The sequence below is a fragment of the Nomascus leucogenys genome, chromosome 18 (genome assembly GCF_006542625.1).
Source record: "Nomascus leucogenys isolate Asia chromosome 18, Asia_NLE_v1, whole genome shotgun sequence".
In the NCBI taxonomy this organism is placed as follows: domain Eukaryota; kingdom Metazoa; phylum Chordata; class Mammalia; order Primates; family Hylobatidae; genus Nomascus; species Nomascus leucogenys.
Genome location: NC_044398.1, coordinates 35,370,099 through 35,394,626, shown reverse-complemented (window position 1 = coordinate 35,394,626; position 24,528 = coordinate 35,370,099). Strand labels below are relative to the sequence as shown.

Genomic DNA, 24,528 nt, shown 5'->3' with positions numbered 1-24,528 from the left:
CTGTTGGTGGGACTGTAAACTAGTTCAACCATTGTGGAAGACAGTGTGGCGATTCCTCAGGGATCTAGAACTAGAAATACCATTTGAGCCAGCCATCCCATTACTGGGTATATACCCAAAGGACTATAAATCATGCTGCTATAAAGACACATGCACACGTATGTTTATTGCGGCACTATTCACAATAGCAAAGACTTAGAACCAGCCGAAATGTCCAACAACGATAGACTGGATTAAGAAAATGTGGCACATATACACCATGGGATACTATGCAGCCATGAAAAATGATGAGTTCATGTCCTTTGTAGGGACATGGATGAAACTGGAAAACATCATTCTCAGTAAACTATCGCAAGGACAAAAAACCAAACACCGCATGTTCTCACTCATAGGTGGGAATTGAACAATGAGAACTCATGGACACAGGAAGGGGAACATCACACTCCTGGGACTGTTGTGGGGTTGGGGGAGGGGGGAGGGACAGCATTAGGAGATATACCTAATGCTAAATGACGAGTTAATGGGTGCAGGAAATCAACATGGCACATGGATACATATGTAACAAACCTGCACATTGTGCACATGTACCCTAAAACCTAAAGTATAATAATAAAAAAATAAAATAAAATAAAAAAATAAAAAATAAAAAGTTGGATCATACTATATATAATGTTATGTAATCTATTTTTTCCCTCCACACACCATGGAACTATTTGCAGTTAAAACTGTACTTATATTCTTCCTAAACCCTTATAATGATGCATCTAGTTCTTTGAGATTGATAATTTTTTGGCCACTTGATACCATCTAGCTCCATGTAATTAAAGCACAGTCACCTGAGAGTACTAAAATTGATCATAATGTTATTTTCCTTTTCCTTTGTTTTGTTTTGTTTTGAGTTGAGTTGAAGTCTTACTCTGTCACCCAGGCTTGAGTACAGTGGCTCAATCATGGCTCACTGCAGCCTGGAACTCCTGGGCTCAAGTGATCCTCCCACCTCAACTTCCTGAGTATCTGGGACTACAGGTGCATGACACAATGCCTGGCTGTTTTTTTTATTTGTTTATTTTTAGAGATGGAGTCTTGCTATGTTGCCTGGGTTGGTCTCAATCTCCTGGGCTCAAGTGATTCTCTTGCCTTAGCCTCACAAGTTGTTAGGATTACAGGCATGAGCCACTGTGCCCAGCTATAATGTTATTTTGGCAATCATTTTCTCTTATCATCCTTGCCAATAGGCCATAGTTTAGTCATATGACAGGTTAGTGCCACTACTTACCTCCTCAGCACATGGCCCATCATTTAAAAAATCATTGTGTGTGTGTGTGTGTGTGGCACATATTTGTATCTAAATAAACCATATATATATTTAGATACAAGTATGTGCTATATATATATAATGATTTTATATATAATGATTTCAAATGGCTGGATTTATTGCACATACTTGTATCTAAATAAACCATATGGTTTATTTAGTATGTGCAATAAATTTATCTATTTGAGGTATACGGTGTTTGATCAGCTCTGACAAATGTATATGGTAATGTAAGCACCAGGCCATTCAAAATATAGAATACTTCCATTACCCCCAAAGTCCCACCTTCCTCTTTGCATTTGATACCCTTCTCCCATCCCCACCTCCAGACAAACATTGATCTATTTTCAGTACCTATAATATTGCCTTTGCGAGAATGCCAAATTAACAGCACCATAAAGCACGCAGTCTCCTATGTCTGGCTTCATTCACTTGGCGTAATGCTTTTGAGCTTTATCCATGTTGTTGTGTGTGTCAGTTGCTTGTTGCTTTTTATTGCTGAGTAGTACTCTTGTGTAAATATCTCACACTTTATCTATTCACCAGCTGATCCACATTTGGAGAGTTTCAATTTTTTGGCTGTTATGAATAAAGCTTCTATGAACATTCACATACGGACCTTTGTATGGACACGGTTTACATCTCCCTTATGTAATGTCTAGGAGTGGAATTGCTGGGCTTAACACTGTATGTTTAACTTTATAGGAAATTGCCAAAGTGTCTTCCAATGTGGCTGCAGATTTTGCCTGCCAGATTCTCAGTGACACTTGGTAACATCAGTCTTTGATTTTAGCCATTCTAGTGAGGTTTAGTGTACTGCCTTGTGACCTTACTTTGCATTTCCCTGATGACTTATGATATGGAGCATGTATGTTTTCATGTGCATTTTGGCCTACCACATGTCTTCCTCTTTGGAAAAGTAAGTCTTTTCTGTATTTTTATTTATTTATTTTTTTATTTATTTATTTATTTATTTTTTTTTGTATTTTTAAAAATGAGTTGTTTGTAAGTTTTCTTTATGTGTACCTGATACATATCCTTTATTGGGTACACACATCTTTGATATTTTCCTATAGCTTTTTGATGGTAGCTTATATTTTTCTTTTTCCTGCTCCATCCAGTGGAGGTTTGGTGGAGAAGGGCTGATGAGTAGATGTGGCCTCCCTTGAGTCTAGGGCCCGGGGATCCTGACTGTCCTGCTGGCCTACATTTGACCTTTAAATTGTTAAAATTCCAGGGTTTTTTCTTCTTACCCACTTTAATAACTACCACCTGCTTTTGCTCCATGCTCTGCTATAGAGCAGAAACACTTCTTGCATCCTGTCTCTCCTTGGAGGTGTTTTGTACCATTTGAAATTCAGTTCAAAGGGTGGTTTTGCGATTGCAAGTTTCTTATAGGCTAACTTTATATATATGTATATATGTATGGTTATACATATATATGGTTATATATAAAAATATAACATATGGTTATATATATAAAATACAACATATATGGTTATATATATATATATATATATATATATATATATATGGCTTTACTGTTGTTGTTGTTCCAAAATCCTCTTGCTCCTTTCTATATCTTAAGCAGAAGTGGAACTGCCTGCCTCCATCCTTGCTCTTAATATGACAAAAGTCTCCATTGATGGCCTTATTGGTTGGTCAGTCCTTTTATCCTGTGTAAGCCCACTGAGACCATTGTGGCCTGGGCTTTAAGGTAGTAGAAGCTAGAGCTTGAGCATTTCCATTGCCTTCATTATGAGTGAGCTCTTGCCAGTGCAGAAGGCATTTCTGCTAGTTTTCCTTGCCTTTCTCTCCAGCACCACTGGGAAGTATCTTTTCCTCATCCTTGCTAAAGGTTTTTCAAAAGCCCCCGTATATGATAGCTCTCCTTTCCATTCCACTCTTCTTTTAGTTTCTTACAGCTCTGTCCTCTGGACACTTAACACACATCCTTCTAGGACTTGTTTTTAAGATAGTATGTCTCTCACCAAAGGCTCAATTCCTTGTGCAAATGGTCCTAATTGAGATGGATACTCTCAATTCTGTCCATCTCAGAGAGCGATAATCACTCCTTCCTATAAACGTGGCTGAGATGTTCAAGAGTAGTCCTAGCCTCTTCCTCAGTGGGTGTATTAACTAGGCTCTGACTGCCAACTCCTGTGACTCATACCCTCCAAGGACCAGGTTCATTAGCTCTGATATGTTGGGATTCCCAAAATGAACTCTCAAGTTATACCTTACTTCAGGAATCCTGGCTACCAATATTAATACTCTACCCTCAGATGTTCACACTCTCCTTCCAAGGTGCTGTGTTTGTATCTAAACATGTTGTTCCTGCATTTATTTATTTATTTATTTTTATTTTTTTTTTATTATACTTTAGGTTTTAGGGTACATGTGCACAATGTGCAGGTTTGTTACATATGTATCCATGTGCCATGTTGATTTCCTGCACCCATTAACTCGTCATTTAGCATTAGGTATATCTCCTAATGCTGTCCCTCCCCCTCTCCCCACCCCACAACAGTCCCTGGAATGTGATGTTCCCCTTCCTGTGTCCATGAGTTCTCATTGTTCAGTTCCCACCTATGAGTGAGAACATGCGGTGTTTGGTTTTTTGTCCTTGCGATAGTTTACTGAGAATGATGTTTTCCAGTTTCATCCATGTCCCTACAAAGGACACGAACTCATCATTTTTTATGGCTGCATAGTATTCCATGGTGTATATGTGCCACATTTTCTTAATCCAGTCTATCGTTGTTGGACATTTGGGTTGGTTCCAAGTCTTTGCTATTGTGAATAGTGCCACAATAAACATACGTGTGCATGTGTCTTTATAGCAGCATGATTTATAGTCCTTTGGGTATATACCCAGTAATGGGATGGCTGGCTCAAATGGTATTTCTAGTTCTAGATCCCTGAGGAATCGCCACACTGTCTTCCACAATGGTTGAACTAGTTTACAGTCCCACCAACAGTGTAAAAGTGTTCCTATTTCTCCACATCCTCTCCAGCACCTGTTGTTTCCTGACTTTTTAATGATGGCCATTCTAACTGGTGTGAGATGGTATCTCACTGTGGTTTTGATTTGCATTTCTCTGATGGCCAGTGATGATGAGCATTTCTTCATGTGTTTTTTGGCTGCATAAATGTCTTCTTTTGAGAAGTGTCTGTTCATGTCCTTTGCCCACCTTTTGAAGGGGTTGTTTTTTTCTTGTAAATTTGTTTGAGTTCATTATAGATTCTGGATATTAGCCCTTTGTCAGATGAGTAGGTTGCAAACATTTTCTCCCATTCTGTAGGTTGCCTGTTCACTCTGATGGTAGTTTCTTTTGCTGTGCAGAAGCTCTTTACTTTAATTAGATCCCATTTGTCAATTTTGGCTTTTGTTGGCATTGCTTTTGGTGTTTTAGACATGAAGTCCTTGCTCACGCCTGTGTCCTGAATGGTATTGCCTAGGTTTTCTTGTAGGATTTTAACGGTTTTAGGTCTAACATTTAAGTCTTTAATCCATTTTGAATTAATTTTTGTATAAGGTGTAAGGAAGGGATCCAGTTTCAGCTTTCTACATATGGCTAGCCAGTTTTCCCAGCACCATTTATTAAATAGGGAATCCTTTCCCCATTGCTTGTTTTTGTCAGGTTTGTCAAAGATCAGATAGTTGTAGATATGCGGCATCATTTCTGAGGGCTCTGTTCTGTTCCATTGATCTATATCTCTGTTGTGGTACCAGTACCGTGCTGTTTTGGTTACTGTAGCCTTGTAGTATAGTTTGAAGTCAGGTAGCGTGATGCCTCCAGCTTTGTTCTTTTGGCTTAGGATTGACTTGGCGATGCAGGCTCTTTTTTGGTTCCATATGAACTTTAATGTAGTTTTTTCCAATTCTGTGAAGAAAGTCATTGGTAGCTTGATCGGGATGGCGTTGAATCTATAAATTACTTTGGGCAGTATGGCCATTTTCACGATATTGATTCTTCCAACCCATGAGCATGGAATGTTCTTCTATTTGTTTGTATCCTCTTTTATTTCATTGAGCAGTGGTTTGTAGTTCTCCTTGAAGAGGTCCTTCACATCCCTTGTAGGTTGGATTCCTAGGTATTTTATTCTCTTTGAAGCAATTGTGAATGGGAGTTCACTCATGATTTGGCTCTCTGTTTGTCTGTGATTGGTGTACAAGAATGCTTGTGATTTTTGTACATTGATTTTGTATCCTGAGACTTTGCTGAAGTTGCTAATCAGCTTAAGGAGATTTTGGGCTGAGACAATGGGATTTTCTAGATATACAATCATGTCATCTGCAAACAGGGACAGTTTGACTTCCTCTTTTCCTAATTGAATACCCCTTATTTCCTTCTCCTGCCTGATTGCTCTGGCCAGAACTTCCAGCACTATGTTGAATAGGAGTGGTGAGAGAGGGCATCCCTGTCTTGTGCCAGTTTTCAGAGGGAATGCTTCCAGTTTTTGCCCATTCAGTATGATATTGGCTGTGGGTTTGTCGTAGATAGCTCTTATTATTTTGAGATACGTCCCATCAATACCTAACTTATTGAGAGTTTTTAGCATGAAGGGTTGTTGAATTTTATCAAAGGCCTTTTCTGCATCTATTGAGATAATCATGTGGTTTTTGTCTTTGGTTCTGTTTATATGCTGGATTACATTTATTGATTTGCGTATGTTGAACCAGCCTTGCATCCCAGGGATGAAGCCCACTTGATCATGGTGTATAAGCTTTTTGATGTGCTGCTGGATTCGGTTTGCCAGTATTTTATTGAGGATTTTTGCATCAATGTTCATCAAGGATATTGGTCTAAAATTCTGTTTTTTGGTTGTGTCTCTGCCTGGCTTTGGTATGAGGACGATGCTGGCTTCATAAAATGTGTTAGGGAGGATTCCCTCTTTTTCTATCGATTGGAATAGTTTCAGAAGGAATGGTACCAGTTCCTCCTTGTACCTCTGGTAGAATTCAGCTGTGAATCCATCAGGTCCTGGACTCTTTTTGGTTGGTAAGCTATTGATTATTGCCACAATTTCAGAACCTGTTATTGGTCTATTCAGAGATTCGACTTCTTCCTGATTTAGTCTTGGGAGGGTGTATTTGTCGAGGAATTTATCCATCTCTTCTAGATTTTCTAGTTTATTTGCATAGAGGTGTTTGTAGTATTCACTGATGGTAGATTGTATTTCTGTGGGATCGGTGGTGATATCGCCTTTTTCATTTTTTATTGCATCTATTTGATTCTTCTCTCTTTTCTTCTTTATTAGTCTTGCTAGTGGTCTATCAATTTTGTTGATCTTTTCAAACAACCAGCTCCTGGATTCATTAATTTTTTGAAGGGCTTTTTGTGTCTCTATTTCCTTCAGTTCTGCTCTGATTTTAGTTATTTCTAGCCTTCTGCTAGCTTTTGAATGTGTTTGCTCTTGCTTTTCTAGTTCTTTTAATTGTGATGTTAGGGTGTCAATTTTGGATCTTTCCTGCTTTCTCTTGTGGGCATTTAGTGCTATAAATTTCCCTCTACACACTGCTTTGAATGTGTCCCAGAGATTCTGGTATGTTGTGTCTTTGTTCTCATTGGTTTCAAAGAACATCTTTATTTCTGCCTTCATTTCATTATGTACCCAATAGTCATTCAGGAGCAGGTTGTTCAGTTTCCATGTAGTTGAGCCGTTTTGAGCGAGTTTTTTAATCCTGAGTTCTAGTTTGATTGCACTGTGGTCTGAGAGACAGGTTGTTATAATTTCTGTTCTTTTACATTTGCTGAGGAGAGCTTTACTTCCAACTATGTGGTCAATTTTGGAATAGGTGTGGTGTGGTGCTGAAAAAAATGTATATTCTGTTGATTTGGGGTGGAGAGTTCTGTAGATGTCTATTAGGTCCACTTTGTTTAGAGCTGAGTTCAATTCCTGGATATCCTTGTTAACTTTCTGTCTCGATGATCTGTCTAATGTTGACAGTGGGGTGTTAAAATCTCCCATTATTATTGTGTGGGAGTTGAAGTCCCTTTGTAGGTCACTCAGGACTTGCTGTATGAATCTGGGTGCTCCTGTGTTGGGTGCATATATATTTAGGATAGTTAGCTCTTCTTGTTGAATTGATCCCTTTACCATTATGTAATGGCCTTCTTTGTCTCTTTTGATCTTTGTTGGTTTAAAGTCTATTTTATCAGAGACTAGGATTGCAACCCCTGCCTTTTTTTGTTTTCCAGTTGCTTCATAGATCTTCCTCCATCCCTTTATTTTGAGTCTATGTGTGTCTCTGCACGTGAGATGGGTTTCCTGAATACAGCACACTGATGGGTCCTGACTCCTTATCCAGTTTGCCAGTCTGTGTCTTTTAATTGGAGCATTTAGCCCATTTACATTTAATGTTAATATTGTTATGTGTGAATCTGATCCTGTCATTATGATGTTAGTTGGTTATTTTGCTCATTAGTTGATGCAGTTTCCTCCTAGCCTCGATGGTCTTTACAATTTGGCATGTTTTTATAGTGGCTGGTACCGGTTGTTCCTTTCCATGTTTAGTGCTTCCTTCAGGAGCTCTTTTAGGGCAGGCCTGGTGGTGACAAAATCACTCAGCGTTTGCTTGTCTGTAAAGTATTTTATTTCTCCTTCACTTATGAAGCTTAGTTTGGCTGGATAGGAAATTCTGGGCTGAAAATTCTTTTCTTTAAGAATGTTGAATATCGGCCCCCACTCTCTTCTGGCTTGTAGAGTTTCTGCCGAGAGATCAGCTGTTAGTCTGATGGGCTTCCCTTTGTGGGTAACCCGACCTTTCTCTCTGGCTGCCCTTAACATTTTTTCCTTCATTTCAACTTTGGTGAATCTGACAATTATGTGTCTTGGAGTTGCTCTTCTCGAGGAGTATCTTTGTGGTGTTCTCTGTATTTCCTGAATCTGAATGTTGGCCTGCCTTGCTAGATTGGGGAAGTTCTCCTGGATAATATCTTGCAGAGTGTTTTCCAACTTGGTTCCATTCTCCCCGTGATTTTCAGGTACACCAATCAGACGTAAGTTTGGTCGTTTCACGTAGTCCCAAATTTCTTGGAGGCTTTGTTCATTTCTTTTTATTCTTTTTTCTCTAGACTTCCCTTCTCGCTTCATTTCATTCATTTCATCTTCCATCAGCGATACCCTTTCTTCCAGTTGATCGCATCTGCTACTGAGGCTTCTGCAATCTTCATGTAGTTCTCGAAACTTGGCTTTCAGCTCCATCATCTCCTTTAAGCCCTTCTCTCCATTGGTTATTCTAGTTATCCATTCTTCTAATTTTTTTTCAAAGTTTTTAACTTCTTTGCTATTGTTTTGAATTTCCTCCCGTAGCTCAGAGTAGTTTGATCGTCTGATGCCTTCTTCTCTCAACTCGTCAAAGTCATCCTCCATCCAGCTTTGTTCCACTGCTGGTGAGGAACTGTGTTCCTTTGGAGGAGGAGAGGTGCTCTGCTTTTTAGAGTTTCCAGTTTTTCTGCTCTGTTTTTTCCCCATCTTTGCGGTTTTCTCTACTTTTGGTCTTTGATGATGGTGATGTACAGATGGGTTTTTGGTGTGGATGTCCTTTCTGTTTGTTAGTTTTCCTTCTACCAGACAAGACCCTCAGCTGCAGGTCTGTTGGAGTTTACTAGAGGTCCACTCCAGACCCTGTTTGGCTGGGTGTCAGCAGCGGTGGCTGCAGAACAGCGGATTTTCGTGAGACCACAAATTCAGCTGTCTGATAGATCCTCTGGAAGTTTTGTCTCAGAGGAGTACCTGGCCGAGTGAGGTGTCAGTCTGTCCCTACTGGGGGGGTGCCTCCCAGTTAGGCTGCTGAGGGGTGAGGGACCCACTTTAGGAGGCAGTCTGTCAGTTCTCAGATCTCCAGCTGCGTGCTGGGGGAACCGCTACTCTCTTCAAAGCTGTCAGTCAGACAGGGACATTTAAATCTGTGGAATTTCCTGCTGACTTTTTGTTTGTCTGTGCCCTGCCCCCAGAGGTGGAGCCTACAGAGGCAGACAGGCCTCCTTGAGCTGTGGTGGGCTCCACCCAGTTCGAGCTTCCTGGCTGCTTTGTTTACCTAAGGAAGCCTGGGCAATGGCGGGCGCCCCTCCCCCAGCCTGGCTGCCGCCTTGCAGCTTGATCTCAGACTGCTGTGCTAGCAATTAGCGAGACTCCGTGGGCATAGGACCCTCCGAGCCAGGTGCGGGACACAATCTCCTAGTGTGCCGTTTTGCAGGCCCGTTGGGAAAGCGCAGTATGAGGGTGGGACTGACCCAATTATCCAGGTGCCGTCTGTTACCCCTTTCTTTGACTAGGAAAGGGAACTCCCTGACCCCTTGCACTTCCCGAGTGAGGCAGTGCCTCGCCCTGCTTCGGCTCGCGCACAGTGCGCTTCACCGACTGTCCTGCCCCCACTGTTTGGCACTCCCTAGTGAGATGAAACCGGTACCTCAAGCAGAAATGCAGAAATCACCAGTCTTCTGTGTCGCTCGGGCTGGGAGCTGGAGACCGGAGCTGTTCCTATTCGGCCATCTTGGCTCCACCCCCCTTGTTCCTGCATTTAGATGAAGGTTACGGCTTGCAGTTGATTATCTGATATCAGTGCTGGCCGAATGTCCAATTCAAGCTGATTCAAGATAGTGAGTTCCCTTTCACCTTACCCCTATTTAACGCTGTGATCCTTTGAAACATACTCTGAGCGCATTTGCTTTCCAATAAAAGTAAACAAAGAAAAAAACCCTAATAGATGACTTATTGTTTTAGAAAAGCCCATGCACTGACATGACAGACCCACTATGGCCATCATCACTGAGGCTGGGGCCATCTGCATTCAGATCATGGCAGTCACTGGTTGATGAGAACATAGCTCTTACGGGATTTCAGATGTCGTTGTGAGGTCTGATAGACATGGCCATAAAATCTTCACCTCTTGCCTTCCAATACTACCTTGAGACAAGCTTACCAACAAAGTATTTGTCACTGAGCTGTAAAATTGTGACAGTGTAGCTTATTGATCCATTGTCTTGTTGGATATTATTAAACATGAGATATGGGGTTATTTCCTTCATTCCTTCCTTCCTTCCTTCTTTCCTTCCTTCCTTCCTTCCTCCTTCTTCCTTCTCTCCCTTTCTCCCTCTCTCCCTTCCTCCCTCCTTCTCTACTTCCTTCCCTCCTTCCTTCCTTCCCTCCTTCCTTCTCTCCTTCCTGTCTCCCTCCCTCTTTCCCTCCTTCCTTGCCTCCTTCCTTCCTTCTCTCCTTCCTTCCTCCCTCCCTCCCTCGTTCCTTCTCTCCTTCCTTCCCTCTTTCCTTCCTTCTTTTCTTTCTGCCTCCCTACTTCCCTCCCTCCTCCCTCCCTCCTTTATTCCTTGCTCCCTCCCTCCCTTCTCCCTCTCTCCCTTCTTCACTTTCTCCCTCCTTCCCTCCCTCCTGCCTTCTCTCCTTCCTTCCTTCTCTTGCTTCTCCTTTCCCTCCTTCCCTCCTTCCATCCTTCTCTCCTTCTTCCTTCCTTCCTTCCTTCATTCCTTCCTTCTTTCCTTCCCTCCATCCTTCTTTCCTTCCCTCCATCCCCCCATCCCTCCTTCCTTCCTCCCTTCCTCTCTCCTTCTCTTTGCAGAAATTTACAATGCTCTCTATATGAAATTGGTTATATTCTGTCTCTGGGCTGTAAAACAGTTAGATTGCCACCTCTTTCTATTCTTCCTCCCCATGAAAAGAGAATGACACTTTAAGACACCTTTATAACTAGTCTACAGAACGCAAAGCCCAATCTTCCAAAGGATGCCTGTCCCATTTAGGGTTAATAACCCTGCATTTATTAAGGACAGGGCCACAAAGTCCCAAATCCCCACCTCTTACAACTCAGAAACACTAACTTGAAGAACATCCTGGTTGACTTGGGAAATATATTTTCCTGAGACCAGTGGTTTGTGAAATATATTCTCCAATTGGCTGATCTCTTGCACAGTTGTTTGTCATAATCAGATTTTGAGGCCATATATCTCCCTTCAAGTGATGATTGTGCTATAACCTCTGGCTCCATCCACATTTCTGGTTTTGGTAGAGCAGATCTCAGCAATGAATGAAAACCATAGCTGCCTTATCAAATAGCAGCAGTACTTGTTTTGTCTAATAGTGCTGGAAATTAGTTTTTCAGGCACTGATCTTGACAGGTCAGCTGTCAAAAGTGGGTGTCTGTGGCCATAAATTCATCGATCCTGTAAACAAAATTCTGTCTGCAAAATACAAGGGGAAGTCAGAGTAGACTCACTCATGTACAAATGAAATGGTCTGGAGCTGTATGACTAAGTGTTGGGACTTCTTTGGGTAAAAGCTTTTTCTGGCTTCCCACTTATCAAGCCCATTGGCCTCATTTGGCTTTTATTGACTGAAACATTTTCCTGAGCATTCAGAGTGGGGAGCGCCAGACCCCCTCAGGATGGGGGGAAGGATGCAAGTCTCTCCTACAAGGCTGGTGATCCATTTAAAGCCTTCATTTACATAAAAAATTCCACTGGATTATTTCATGTGAACTGTGTTTTTCTATGTTCTGGCCTTATATTTTGGATTGCAGACGGATGGCCTTGACCAGAAATGATGGAGGTTTACCACTCTTGTCTTAAGATTTGGGCAAGATCACACAGTTTTGTGGAAATGGGGAGATTCACTCAGCCTGGAGCACTTGGCTTCGTCTGATGTGAGGGAATAATAAACTTTCCTACCCAATATGAAGGATCCTGAATCCTGAAACATAGTTGCACTTTGATGTGTTTGAAAGGCAGAATTTTGATTTTTTGCTTTGAAGTATTTTTTTTTCTTGCTTTACCAGGGTAGAGGATGCCTAAAGGCCAGGGAGAAGTCTGTATTAAAGCAAAACAAAACAAAAATACTTTTAATTCCTAACCACTTTTAGATGAAGAGAGAAGCATGATAATAGGCTTGGAAGAATTTTTTTTCCTTCATGAAATTCCATTTTAATTTACGTGGCCTTCTCGTATTAAGGTTGTCTGAATATTAACTAAAATGATTTGAAGCTGCTCCTCTTTCTCAGCGGAGAAAGATTACTTGGATTTCTTATCTTCATGGATCTGGGCCTCAGCTGTGGCCACTTCCTATCTCCCAACCCTACAATTTACAGAGCTCCCACCGTCTTGGAGAGATCCTAGAATATGAGATGCTGTGCTGGTCAAACTAGCCATATGCCCCCTCTAGGAGATGAGGCACCCCTAGACCAAAATTCCTTATAGCCAAAGCACTGATTTATTGGGTTCTGACTCTCAGATTGGCCTTGACATACTGACAGGTAATTTGACTCCAATTGCTCCCGCATCATGCAGTTTTGAGTCATACAAGTGCATGTGATAGGATATTGCTCAATCATCTATGCTAGTTATTTTTATCAAAGCTTATTTTACTTCCTATTAGTGAAAATCCTGTTAAAATCAGGAAGAGGATAAAGAAGGCAATAATGATTACTTATAATTCCATCACCTATATGTAACACATATATCCACGTATCACATTTTAATGTGTCTTCTCCCATTTTTACCACTACTTTTAAAAAAACATAATTGCGGTCATATTGTATACAGTTTTATATCCCGGTTCTTTACTTTGTGATTCTTAATGAAGCTATCTTATAATAGACCGTTTCAAAGTTATTTTCTTCTTTGAGCAGCCCCTCAATTTGGTAGGCAAGGAAGATTTCTATTTCCCATTTCATAGATAAGGAAATAGAATCGACTGGGCACAGTGGCTCATGCCTGTAATCTCAACACATTGGGAGGCTGAGGCCAGTGGATCTCTTGAGCCCAGAAGTTTGAGATCAGCCTGGGCAACATGGCAAAGCCCTATCTCTACAAAAAATAGAGAAAAATGTGTAGGATGTAGTGGTGCACTCCTGTAGTCCCAGCTACTTGGGAGGCTGAGGTGGAAGGATCACTTGAGCCCAGGAGGCGGAGGATGCAGAGAGCCATGATTGTACCACTACATTCCATCCTGGACAACAGAGTGAGATCCTGTCTAAAAAAAGAAAAGAAAAGAAAATGATGGAATCTCAGTAAAGTTTACTTTATTGAAAAAATATTTGTTGACTCTTTCTATGTTTCAAGCACTGTGCTGTCAAGTGCTATCTAAGTTCACTCAGGTAAGTGGTGACAACAATTAGAACATAGGTCTACTGACTCATGAATGTCTGCTAAGTTCACACCTCCAAGTTCCCATCTTCTTCTCCAGTTACAGAAGTTAATGTTGGAGAGGAGAGCCTGGAATTCGAGGCAAGGTTGGAGATCCTGAGATGGAAATGAGCAAGGCCAGGTCTAGCCCAAGAGCCCGAGGCTCTAGACAGCTTATGAAGACAGAGTTTTGACCCTAGAGAACATGGCAAGAAACCCCAATGCCACAGCTGACTCACTGACTTAGGCCAAGAGTAGAAGGAACTGGAGGTCCTTCTATTTCATTTCTATTGCAGATTTGCATAAATCATGGATATTGGGCTGAACATTCATTAGTTGTGATAAATGTGTCATTCTAATATTATATCTTAATGGGAAAAACTGGCTTACGGATATATTGACATTTTCTGTACAATATCTACAACTTTTCTGTAAATCTAAAACTATTCTAAAGTGAAATCTTATTTCAACAAAACAAGTAAGAGTTTACCAGACCCAGAAGAGGAGAAAGGGCATTCCAGGCAGAGAAAAACTAGATACAAGTATCAGGAGGGAATGTGGTGTGCCTGAGAAAGGAGGAGGGATTTTGGGGATTTTAGTGTACTGTAACTACATAAACTAAAGTGAGGTTGAGAGTCAGGATTGCCTCTGGATGAGGAAGGCTTTTCTTTTAGGCCAAGCTTAAAAGTCTTAGGATTTATTCTGTAGGAAAAAGGAATTCATTAGAATATTTTAATTAATATAGTTCATATTTGAGTTTATTTATTGTAAGGGTACCCATTTGCCTATTGAAGAATGTGCTATGAGAGAGAGGTTGAGAGTAATGAAACCAATGAGAAAGCTGTTGCAAAGGTCTAGGGGGACTGAGGTGGTGCCTCCTGGAGCCAAGCAGTGAGCCAGAAGCAGAGAATGATGTTCAGGGCTTCATCCCAACTGTTTCTTCCTGCCTCCATCCTCCATTCTAATTTCTGATTATAATCCCAGTAGAAAGACAGGTAAAGCCTTGTTGATCAAGATGCACAGAGCCCCATTCCACTCATCCAAGCCAAGACAGTAGAGAATTAAGATGCCCCTTCACTGTACCAGGAAGGTTTGGCAGCAGATGCTAGGAATCTGGGTCCTGGTGCAGGATAAGAGTATTGAGTGTCTGGAATGGTCACATCATCATTAGGGCAAGATGTCTTCTGTTATGACTCTATGAGCCATTGGGATGGTCAAGAAGACCTCTATAACTCCACCCACACCCAGGAGAAGTAGCAGCACACACATCAGGGCTAAGCAGCTCCAGCACCTGGGCTAAGCAGTTATGGAAGTGCAGATGCAGGCACCCCAAACAAATATCCACTCCTGCCCCAGTGAGTCCATAGTAGAACATCCAAAGAATAGAGGCAATCAACCCCTTGGCCCCATTTGTCTGAATTTGTCCTCTTCCCTCTGACAAACATTTTAATCCAGCTGTAGGAACCAATCGTGCATCTTAATGCAATTTCTCCCTTCCCTTCCCTCCCCCTCCCCCTCCCCCCTTCCCCTCCCCTCCCCTCCCCCTCCCTTCCCTTTTCTTTCTTTCTTTCTTTTTCTTTCTTTCTCCCTCCCTCCCTTTCTTTCTCTCTCCGTCCCTCCCTCCCTTTCTTCCTCCCTCCCTCCCTCCCTTCCTTCCTTCCTTCTTTCCTTCTTTTTTTTTTTTTTTTGTCAGGGTCTTACTCTGTTGCCCAGGCTGGAGTGCAGTGGCACAATTGCGGCTCCCTGCAGTCTTGACCTCCTGGTCTCAAGCGATCTTCCTACCTCAGTAGCTGGGACTACAGGTGTATGCCACCACATCTGGCTAATTTGTTTTTATTTTTTATAGAGGCAGTATTTCACCATATTGCCCAGGCTGGTTTTGAACTCCTGGACTCAAGCGATTCACCTGCTTTGGCCTCCCGAAGTTCTGGGATTGCAGGCATAAGCCACAGCTCCCAGCCTATTTCTTAAGATCCAATGGAGAAATAGCCATGATTTTTGCTTTTTTTTTTTTTTTTTTAACTGTATCATTACCCAAAGTGTGGCATTTTGGTATCTTCGAGGTCTTTAAGCAGAATTTTGGGTAGATCTTCACTTGTTCTTTATCTCGATGCCCCCAAATTAATTAGTGGTGGTGGTGGTGGGTGGTTCTTTGGGGTACATGGCCATGTTTTTTACTAATTTATTTATTCATCACGCCAAGGCATCCTATTATTTAGGATGGAGTGGGTCTTGGTGGGCATCATGTCCAAGGTGACAACAGGAAATTCCAGGTTTCTTTAAAACTGACTCTGGAACTCCATCTCTTATTCTTATGGTTTTACTTTATATCTCAGAGTTGTTGTCTCTTCCAGGAGAAATGACTTCTCAGGTTCTATGGCCTTATAGTCAGGGCTCAGTGTACAGACCCTGCTGCAGATGTCAGGACCATGGGAAATGCTGAGAGAGTAGAAGCATTCTTAAGTGGAACAGTTGGTGGTTCCTTTAGGGCCCCTAGTAGCACTTTTCCACTGGGGTTCTTCTTCTCTTCAGGTTAACTAGGGGGTCTTATGGATTTTCCCTGACAACAGTATATACTGCCTGTGGCAGTTTGACCCTTTAGCCCCCTGCTATTTAAATTGTGGTCCATGGATTAGCAGCAGCAGCAGCAGCAGCAGCATCACCTGGGAGCTTGTTAGACATGAATAATCTCAGGCCCCAGAATCAGAAAGTGCATACAAAATCCCTGGGTGATTTGTGTGGATATCATAGTTTGAGCATCATGGCTTTAATCTATACCAGTGGTTCACAATTCTGGCTGTGCATTAGAATCACCTGGGGAGCTAAATTATCCATCTCTAGTCCACTACAGACCAATTAAATAAGAGGCTCTGGGGGTAGGGCCCAACTTTCAGTACATTTTATTATAAAGCCCCCTTAAGAGATACTAATATGCAGCCAAGTTGGAGGCCCAGTGACCTAGAAGAGCAGGAGTTCTCAACCTTGGCTGCAATATCAGGAGCACTCAGGAGGCATTAACACTTCCTATGCTCAGGCCCTGAGATCCTGATTTAGTTGACTTGAGATGGGGCTGGGTATCTGCATTTTGTTATGTCTTCGCCATTAATAGTGGAGAATCATTTCCGAGACAAAAGTTTTGTCATTGTACAGACCCTGCAAGGATGCAGGGAGGGGAAGCAGTCTCATGAACAACTGTGTCTCCTCATTGTTTCTGAGCCAAGGTAGGTTCTCCTTGACCACCTTAGGGTGACTGTCAGAGATGCATCTGGCTATTGGATATACTCTGCAGGCTTAAGAGAATGTAGCAGATTCAGAGCACATTTACTCTGCCATTAGCCTCTACCTGCCTGTCAAGGAAAATGAGGGCGCTGGCACCACAGTGAAAACAGGCAGGAAGCTCTTGACCCTGCTTGCCATAGGCACCAGGGTGCAAGACAAGCTGTACACTTGAGAGTTTGCTACTTGCTTTGCTGCTGAGCTTCATCCTACCCATGGAGGGGGCAATGGCTGAACTCAAGGGCTTTGTGGCCTGGGCAAGTCAAAGGAGTAATTAAAGAAAGAGGGTATTTTGCAGGCATCACAGTGACATGGCCTCTGTGGGTGAACAGAATAAAACTGGACATAAACATTTGTTCTAGAGACAAGTTCTCACCGGTTGGTTTCATTTTAGGGCTGTGCTGAGCTCTAGAGATCCAGGCGAGCTGAAGGAGGACATGTAACTCTGTCTTCCATATATCTATTCTCTTTAGGGTTTTAAAATGGCTCTGGGTCTCTGGGAACTCCAGGGGACTACTGTTCACCTACCTGCCTAATTCAGGATCCCAGTGTAGGAGCCGAGGTCCTAAGGTGTGCACAGGTGCCAGTTCCATCCCTCACAATCTTTATTTTTCCTTCACAGTTGGCGACATGGGACTCAGAGAAGGGCTTGAATGGCAGCTTGCAAGAGAGGCCCATGGGCAGCCGCCTCCAAGGATTGACTCTCAAAGTGGTGACTGTCTTGGTAGGATCATGGGGACATTCTGGGAGCTACACCATCCAGGCTGTTGAATCAGAGGCTGCTTTCTGTTTAATGCTGGGTTTGGGGAGAAGAGAATCTTGAGGGGTGTTGTGAGCTTTCATAAGGCCTTTCATTTAAATAATTGTGTGAATAATGAAAGGAAGAGTGAGATTGAAGTTTCTGCCCCAGGACCTCTGTGCCTTCCAAAGGAAGTCCCTGAGCTGCTCTAGAAAAGGACTTCTCATCCACAGCCTCCTCTGAGGACCAGAGGGGGCCCAGCTGCTCCACTTGTTCTTGGATGTAAACTGGATCTTGACCCACTACTGGTCCTTAGGAGAGTGGTTCTGGTAGCCAGAACCCCAAGATAGATGCTGGAGGAGGACATTCTCTTAGCACCCAACACCACTGATGGGCTCATGTGACACAAGTTCAGAATGAAGACCATTTGGTAGTTGCAACTTTTCTGCATGGGTGTCCTGGAATCATAGACTTTTGCATTTGTAAGAGACTTTAAAAGCATCTTCCTTTCAATTGCTTTTTTCAAATTTTTATAAAAACAGCAGGAGATATTATAGATTTGCCTCTTATTGGCTGGGTCACACATGCCCAAATGTCCCCTCTGTCCCAGCAGACACTAGCATTCCCTTGGCTCAGAAACCTTTGGCAGCAGTATTTCTGCATTCCCTGTTTGCACACTACAGATAAGCTTTACACCCTATTTCCCAACACAACTAAATTAATGAGCTATACTCCCTGGAGCTGTTTGCCAAAGGCCCTTGTTCAGTTTCACACAAGAAGGAAGGGGAATGGTGGGGAATGCTGAGACATTTTTCAGATGACCACTTCGCCCACATGTGGCATAGCACAACATGTGCAAGTGTGAGCATGGCATGGCTTTGAAATCAGAACTCTGGGTTTGAATTCTGTCCTACCCTTTGACTTCTGGTCTGGCCTTGGCCAGTTAATCCATATCCACTTTATAGTATAGCCAGTAGATACAATGATTTTTCTCTCAACCTAATGTCACAGAGCTTTATCGCCACTTATTATCCTGGATGAGAAGTTGCATGTTTCTTATGTGGGCCTCATATAATTTTGGCATATTCTAAGGATACGGTCCTAGCTCTGCATGGATGTTACAAATGGAGGAAGGAAAACAAACCATGTTATTCAGGGAACTAGGGGTTGGGGCAGAGCCTGGGATAACATAACACAAGACAAATGAATCTCCACTCCTCTGTATGGACCTACTGATTGGAGTGATCATCCTGTGCACTGTTCCTTGAGTGTCCATAAACTGCTTTTAGAAAATGGCAGAGAAGTTGAGCCTCAAGTCCTAAATTAGGGAACTGCAAATGTTCTAATCAGATATTTCTCTCTAACATTACACTGGAAATACGTGTTGATGAACCTGTTATTTAATTGGAGAACCTTCATTCTGTTGCCCTCAGGAAGAGCCTTTTGTGATGGTGGCTGAGAACATCCTAGGACAGCCCAAGCGCTACAAAGGATTCTCCATAGATGTCCTGGATGCACTGGCCAAGGCTCTGGGCTTCAAATATGAGATTTACCAGGCCCCTGATGGCAGGTACGGTCACCAGCTCCATAACACCTCCTGGAACGGGATGATCGGGGAGCTCATCAGCAAGGTAGGTCCCCACAGCAGATCCAGGGGGAGGGGCACCCTAGTCTTCCTCTGGGGTAATATCTAAACTTGACCAATTGCACAGTGGAAACCTTGGGACCAGCTAAACAGACCACAGTTACCATTCTCCCCACACAAAGGCTCTTTTGTCCTCAAATCCCCTGCTACATCCATTTCTGCTCTTGTATCTCCTCGTCTCTGACACTCTATGTTACCTCCCTGCCCATTGCTGTCATTCCTTTGAAGTCTATCATCCACCGTGCCTACTCTGTAGCACACCCTTCAAGGAACCTGCCCCACATTTAGGGTGAGGCAGAAACCTGGTTCCCACCAGGGGTACTGATGAGTGCTCATTCTCCTATCCCTTAGAGACCACAGGTAGGATATTCATACACATGTGTGTATATCTACATTGCTATGTGTTGATGGTGTGGCATCCCCCAGGTCGTCATACTCATTTAAATCATACTCTTCTTCCCTCCCATAGAAACTGCATCTTCATCGAAACTCATGGCATGAGGCCAACTTACCATGTCCCCGTTCTTGTCATCTCATGACACTGGGTCATTTCCCCATGATCATTTATCATGGTGGCATCTGACTCAAATTCTCCATCTCCATTATTCCTCCTGCCACCATTCTGACAATTTCTGACATCCCTGTGGACAACCCTGGACTCCCAGTACTTTGACCTCCTCCCCTCCAGGGACCTGTGCTGTACTCCACTCCAGTGTTCACCCCTATGCATCTTGTTAGCATCTTACATGTCACCATCACTGCATGACCACAACAAGTTGTCCTTCTGACTCTTTTGAACCTTTACTCTCACAGCACAGGCCCTTTGCTTTTCAAATCTGTAAAGGCAGACACTAGGCTTGTCATTCGTCTGATTTCTATTAATCTTTTTCAGAAACACCTTTACTATGATAAATTCACATACTATAAAATTTACCCATTTTAGATATACAATTCAATGATTTTTAGTAAAGATACTGGGTTGTGCAACCTTCATTATAATCTAGTTTTAGAATACTTCCGTCACCCCATTGATATCTTTCATATCTAATTATAGTTAATGCTATTCCCACCCCCAGCCCTAGGCAACCATTAATCTACTTTCTCTCTTATAGAGTTGCTTCAGTGGACATTTTGTATAAATGGAGTCACAAAAGATGTGATCTTTTGTGTCTGGTTCTTTCCACATAGTGTGTGTATTTGAGGACCATCCTTCTCTGCAGCTTCTGTGCCTTTCTGATACTGCATCCTCTATGGGTGGCCAGACAAACCCCTCCTCTCTTCGTCCCTTGTGACTCCCTCTGTTCTTGATTTTTTTGTTGCATCCTAAGCCTGAATGGATTCTATTATCTATCCTCTTCACTCTAAAATCCAGGTTGCTGCACTCAATTAGAGAAGGAAATTGTGAATCTGTCCAGATTGCTTTAGAAACCCTGTGTGGTCTCCAAAATCAGCTGGGCCCTTCAGTACTGCCAGAATCTTTTAACTTGTCCTTTGTTGGGCTCCTTGGCTATGTCTCTCAGAGACTGTTTAAAAAGTTTTCCTTTCTTCTTGAGCTACCTAAGAATCTTCTATCCTTCCCAACTAAAAAAAAAAAAAATGATTGCACTTCTATATTGGGGAAATAAACTGAGACTTTGGGGCATAAAATTGTACTTCTAATTCCTATGAAATTTACATCTGCAAGCACCTGCCATCTCCCACAGAGGGGAGTGTCTCCTGTCCCCTGTCAGTCTGTCCCACTGTCACAGGACAACCCCTCCACCTGTGTCATGAGTTGATTCCTTTGATTCCTTTGTGCCTCCTTTGAACCTTGCTTCGTAAATTAGTTTCCCTTCATTCTGTCTTGTAAGCCTATCCTGCTCCACTAAATCTCTTTTTAAGCCCTAAAATACGCTCCAAACTTTCCTAATCCTAAAAATTGTCCCTGGATGCTCGGGTTTTTAGAAGAGAGGCAAGAACCAGAGATGCCAGTGTGACAAGTGTAAGAGGAGAGTGTTGATAGGGTCACCATCTATTTTCAGTCTTTACTCAAGGTATAGTATTAGATTTCTGTTTAGGACATGAGTATATCTGTCCCTAGCCTACATATTAAACTTTGAAAAAATCCTTCCATATGTGTTTCTCCAGTTTGAGCATGGAGGTTGAATCAGCTGTCACTATTGGTCATTCTAAAAGAGACTGGTTCTGCTGATGCCTCCCACTTGGAGGGTCAAGAGCCCAGATCATTATGATGACTGCCTTTCAGTGCTCTTGTGACTAAAGGAGGACTCTAGGCCCCATTGTCACCTGGCATCCACCCATCCAGACATGAAGCTCGTAATTGCCCCAAACTTGGCAGTTTCATCCTCACAGTCTGGATCCATCTTAATGGGGTTTCTGTCTGTTTTTAAAATGAAGCCCATTTTCGAAAGCAAACATCTTGGGAGGTAATTTTGAGGTCATAGTAGGGCACGTCTAGAGAGATTCTTCACACCATGGCTTTACCATGGAAGAATAAACCTGTGGGTTTGCAAGCCATGAATTAAGGATGGTGGAAGATAGAAATAAATAGATGACCCCTTTATTCTTTCAGTATTTTACTCTCTGGCATAAAGTCTACATATAAAAAACTCACTGGCTAATATGTTAATGAGGTCTAACATAGTTGTAGAACTCACCATATAACTTCTGAAGTGTTTTAGAAAAGAGAGAGATCAATGTGGGATAATAGAGTCTGAGAGGTGTGATGAAGAAATGGAGTGTGCCTCTGGTCTTAACATGTAGGGAGGATGTACACAGGCCTAGAAGATAGAAGGGCCTTCTTGGTGGAGGGTAGAGGGAAACATAGGGAAAATAAAAAGAAGATAGCTAAAGTTTGGTAGGAAAACAGCAAAGTGAAGATAAACTATAATTCGTAGAGAAATGAAGATACTTTACTCGGCTCTTTTCTGTAGAAGCGATTTCCTGAAGTTTTTAGAAGAGAGAAACTTGTAAGGTGAAGGAAATAGTAACAGACAACTTAGTGTTGGATTTTCCTTATAATATTCAGACTCTCAGGGTGCCAGCTCTCAAACCCATTCCTCTGAACAGAGCAACTCAAAGGGCAGAGGGTGGACCTTGACCCAGGGCAGAACCCAGCAGTAAGCTGAGGACTGCCATCTAATGAGATGGCTTTGCCTTTCAGAGAGCAGACTTGGCCATCTCTGCCATCACCATCACCCCAGAGAGGGAGAGCGTTGTGGACTTCAGCAAGCGGTACATGGACTATTCAGTGGGGATTCTAATTAAGAAGCCCGAGGAGAAAATCAGCATCTTCTCCCTCTTTGCTCCATTTGATTTCGCTGTGTGGGCCTGCATTGCAGCAGCCATCCCTGTGGTTGGTGTGCTGATATTTGTGTTGAACAGGATACAGGCTGTGAGGGCTCAGAGTGCTGCCCAGCCCAGGCCGTCAGCTTCTGCCACTTTGCACAGCGCCATCTGGATTGTCTATGGAGCCTTCGTACAGCAAGGTACCTTTCTGGTTTCCTGATCCTTGAATAGCTCTAGGGGCCTGGAAGAACTTATCCATTGGCAAAGTTCTCAGGTGCATTTTACCAAAGTCATTCCAAATGCAATTTTACTTAATCTCTAGGACAGTACAAATGTCATGCTGCACCCAATTTCTCTGAATAATATCAGAGAAAAATTAAATGAAACAACAATAAGGAGCTCAACTTCAATTCCTGATTCTCTACTTTAGATAAAATTAACTTTGGAGTTCTGCTTTGCACTTTTCTCTCCTCCTACATTAAAGTGATTGCTATGCACATGAGGTTGTCAATGAAACTGTGAATCTTGCTTAAATTTGATAACTTAATGGGGAAAAAAATCCCAATTGTGTTGCAATCATTTAAGCAGTACTCCAGTCATTCTTGAGGTACAAATTCTACCACTGAGGGGTCTGGATGGTACTTCTATCCAGTAGTGAGTTACAGGATTATGCCATTTTGACTGGAGCAACAAATTGCAAAGTTTCTAATGTGAGTCTTGGTCCTGTTTGCACCATGGCAAATGCTTTGTGAGGTTATGTAAGGAGAATAAGCAGTGAGAAGCTCTCTTCTCCTGACACTTTAGAGACCAAAGAGAAATAATTGGCCTCAAAGAGGCTAAACTTCTAACTAAAAGTCTCATGCCATGATTTCTGAAAATTCTGGGGAAAGAAAAGCCGTCTAGTGAGGGCTGAATACTAATAAAAGTGATATGGGACATCTCATTTCTCAGGTTTAAAAGAAAGCCAGGGAGCCCTCCATGTAGTAGGAGGTATTTCTATATTTACAGAATTCCCGAGTCTGCTATATATGAATTCGAGATTGGAAAGGGATCTTACATAAGGCTGCAGCCCTAGAAGTTCTTACCACTGTGAGGTAGAATCTTCTAACTGAAAGGTTTTGATATTCAGACCCCAACCCTTGGTGTTTTGACAAACTTTGCACCACTAGAAGCCCAGTCCTAACCTCCATATTTTGTGGTCCTCTGCCCCTGTCCAAGATCCATGGTTTTAGGATCCTATCCCAGAATTGGCACAGATGCCCAGACCCAGCTGGCAGTCACCTCCCTGGTTCCAGCCCATCATGAGTGATGGCCTGTGTGCCTGGCTGCGGGGCAAAGCACCTCCCTGGGGATGGGAGGGAGAGCAGAAGCCACTGGCCAATCCACTTTGTCTGCCTCCCACAGGTGGCGAATCTTCCGTGAACTCTGTGGCCATGCGCATCGTGATGGGCAGCTGGTGGCTCTTCACGCTCATTGTGTGCTCCTCCTACACAGCCAACCTTGCTGCCTTCCTCACAGTGTCCAGGATGGACAACCCCATAAGGTAAGCCTACTCCTCCTTGATCTGGAGCCAGCAGCTCAGAGAGGCTTTAAAGAGGATGTAAACCTTTCCAGGGCAGTGTGTTGTATGATGGAGAGAGCCCTGATCTGCAAACTGATGGTCTCCTGGAATCTTTAGTGCATGGAGAAGAGCTTCACTCGTGTTGTATTTTATCTCAGGCACAATTACATAAATGTATGAATTCATTAAATAATATTTCCTGAAAATTTAATGCTGGCTACAAAGCTAAGAAGTCAATTAACAAATTACATTTTCTCAGACATTTAAACATTGATTACAGACTTATTTAATCAAAATTTTATAAATATTTAATTAAAATTAATTTAAACCAGAAGTCTAATAATATGCTTTTTTCAATCTTCAAACACCTTAACATGATTTTTTTCAAAAATGCCAATTGCCACAATAAGTAGAAAACATATTTCATGCACATTTATATGATTATAAAATTATTGAAACCAAAGACTAAAAATGTGTCTTCATTTTTACAAAATGTTAAGATTATGGCATAAAAGAATGAGCTGAATATAGCGAAATAACTCTTGAAAGTGACTGTATTTTATG

At 42.4% G+C, this 24,528-nt stretch overlaps 1 protein-coding gene across 2 annotated transcripts in view; it reads left to right on the top strand.

The window, feature by feature from the left end:
- Positions 1-24,528, top strand: part of GRID1 (glutamate ionotropic receptor delta type subunit 1) — a 783,733-nt gene that overhangs the window by 635,148 nt on the left and 124,057 nt on the right. For both annotated transcript variants that reach the window (XM_030797641.1, XM_003278586.4), the window contains 4 exons: positions 17,354-17,455; positions 18,904-19,101; positions 22,279-22,603; positions 23,808-23,946. In XM_030797641.1, the coding sequence (XP_030653501.1) occupies positions 17,354-17,455; positions 18,904-19,101; positions 22,279-22,603; positions 23,808-23,946 (764 nt within the window). The remainder of the gene's footprint in view (positions 1-17,353; positions 17,456-18,903; positions 19,102-22,278; positions 22,604-23,807; positions 23,947-24,528) is intronic.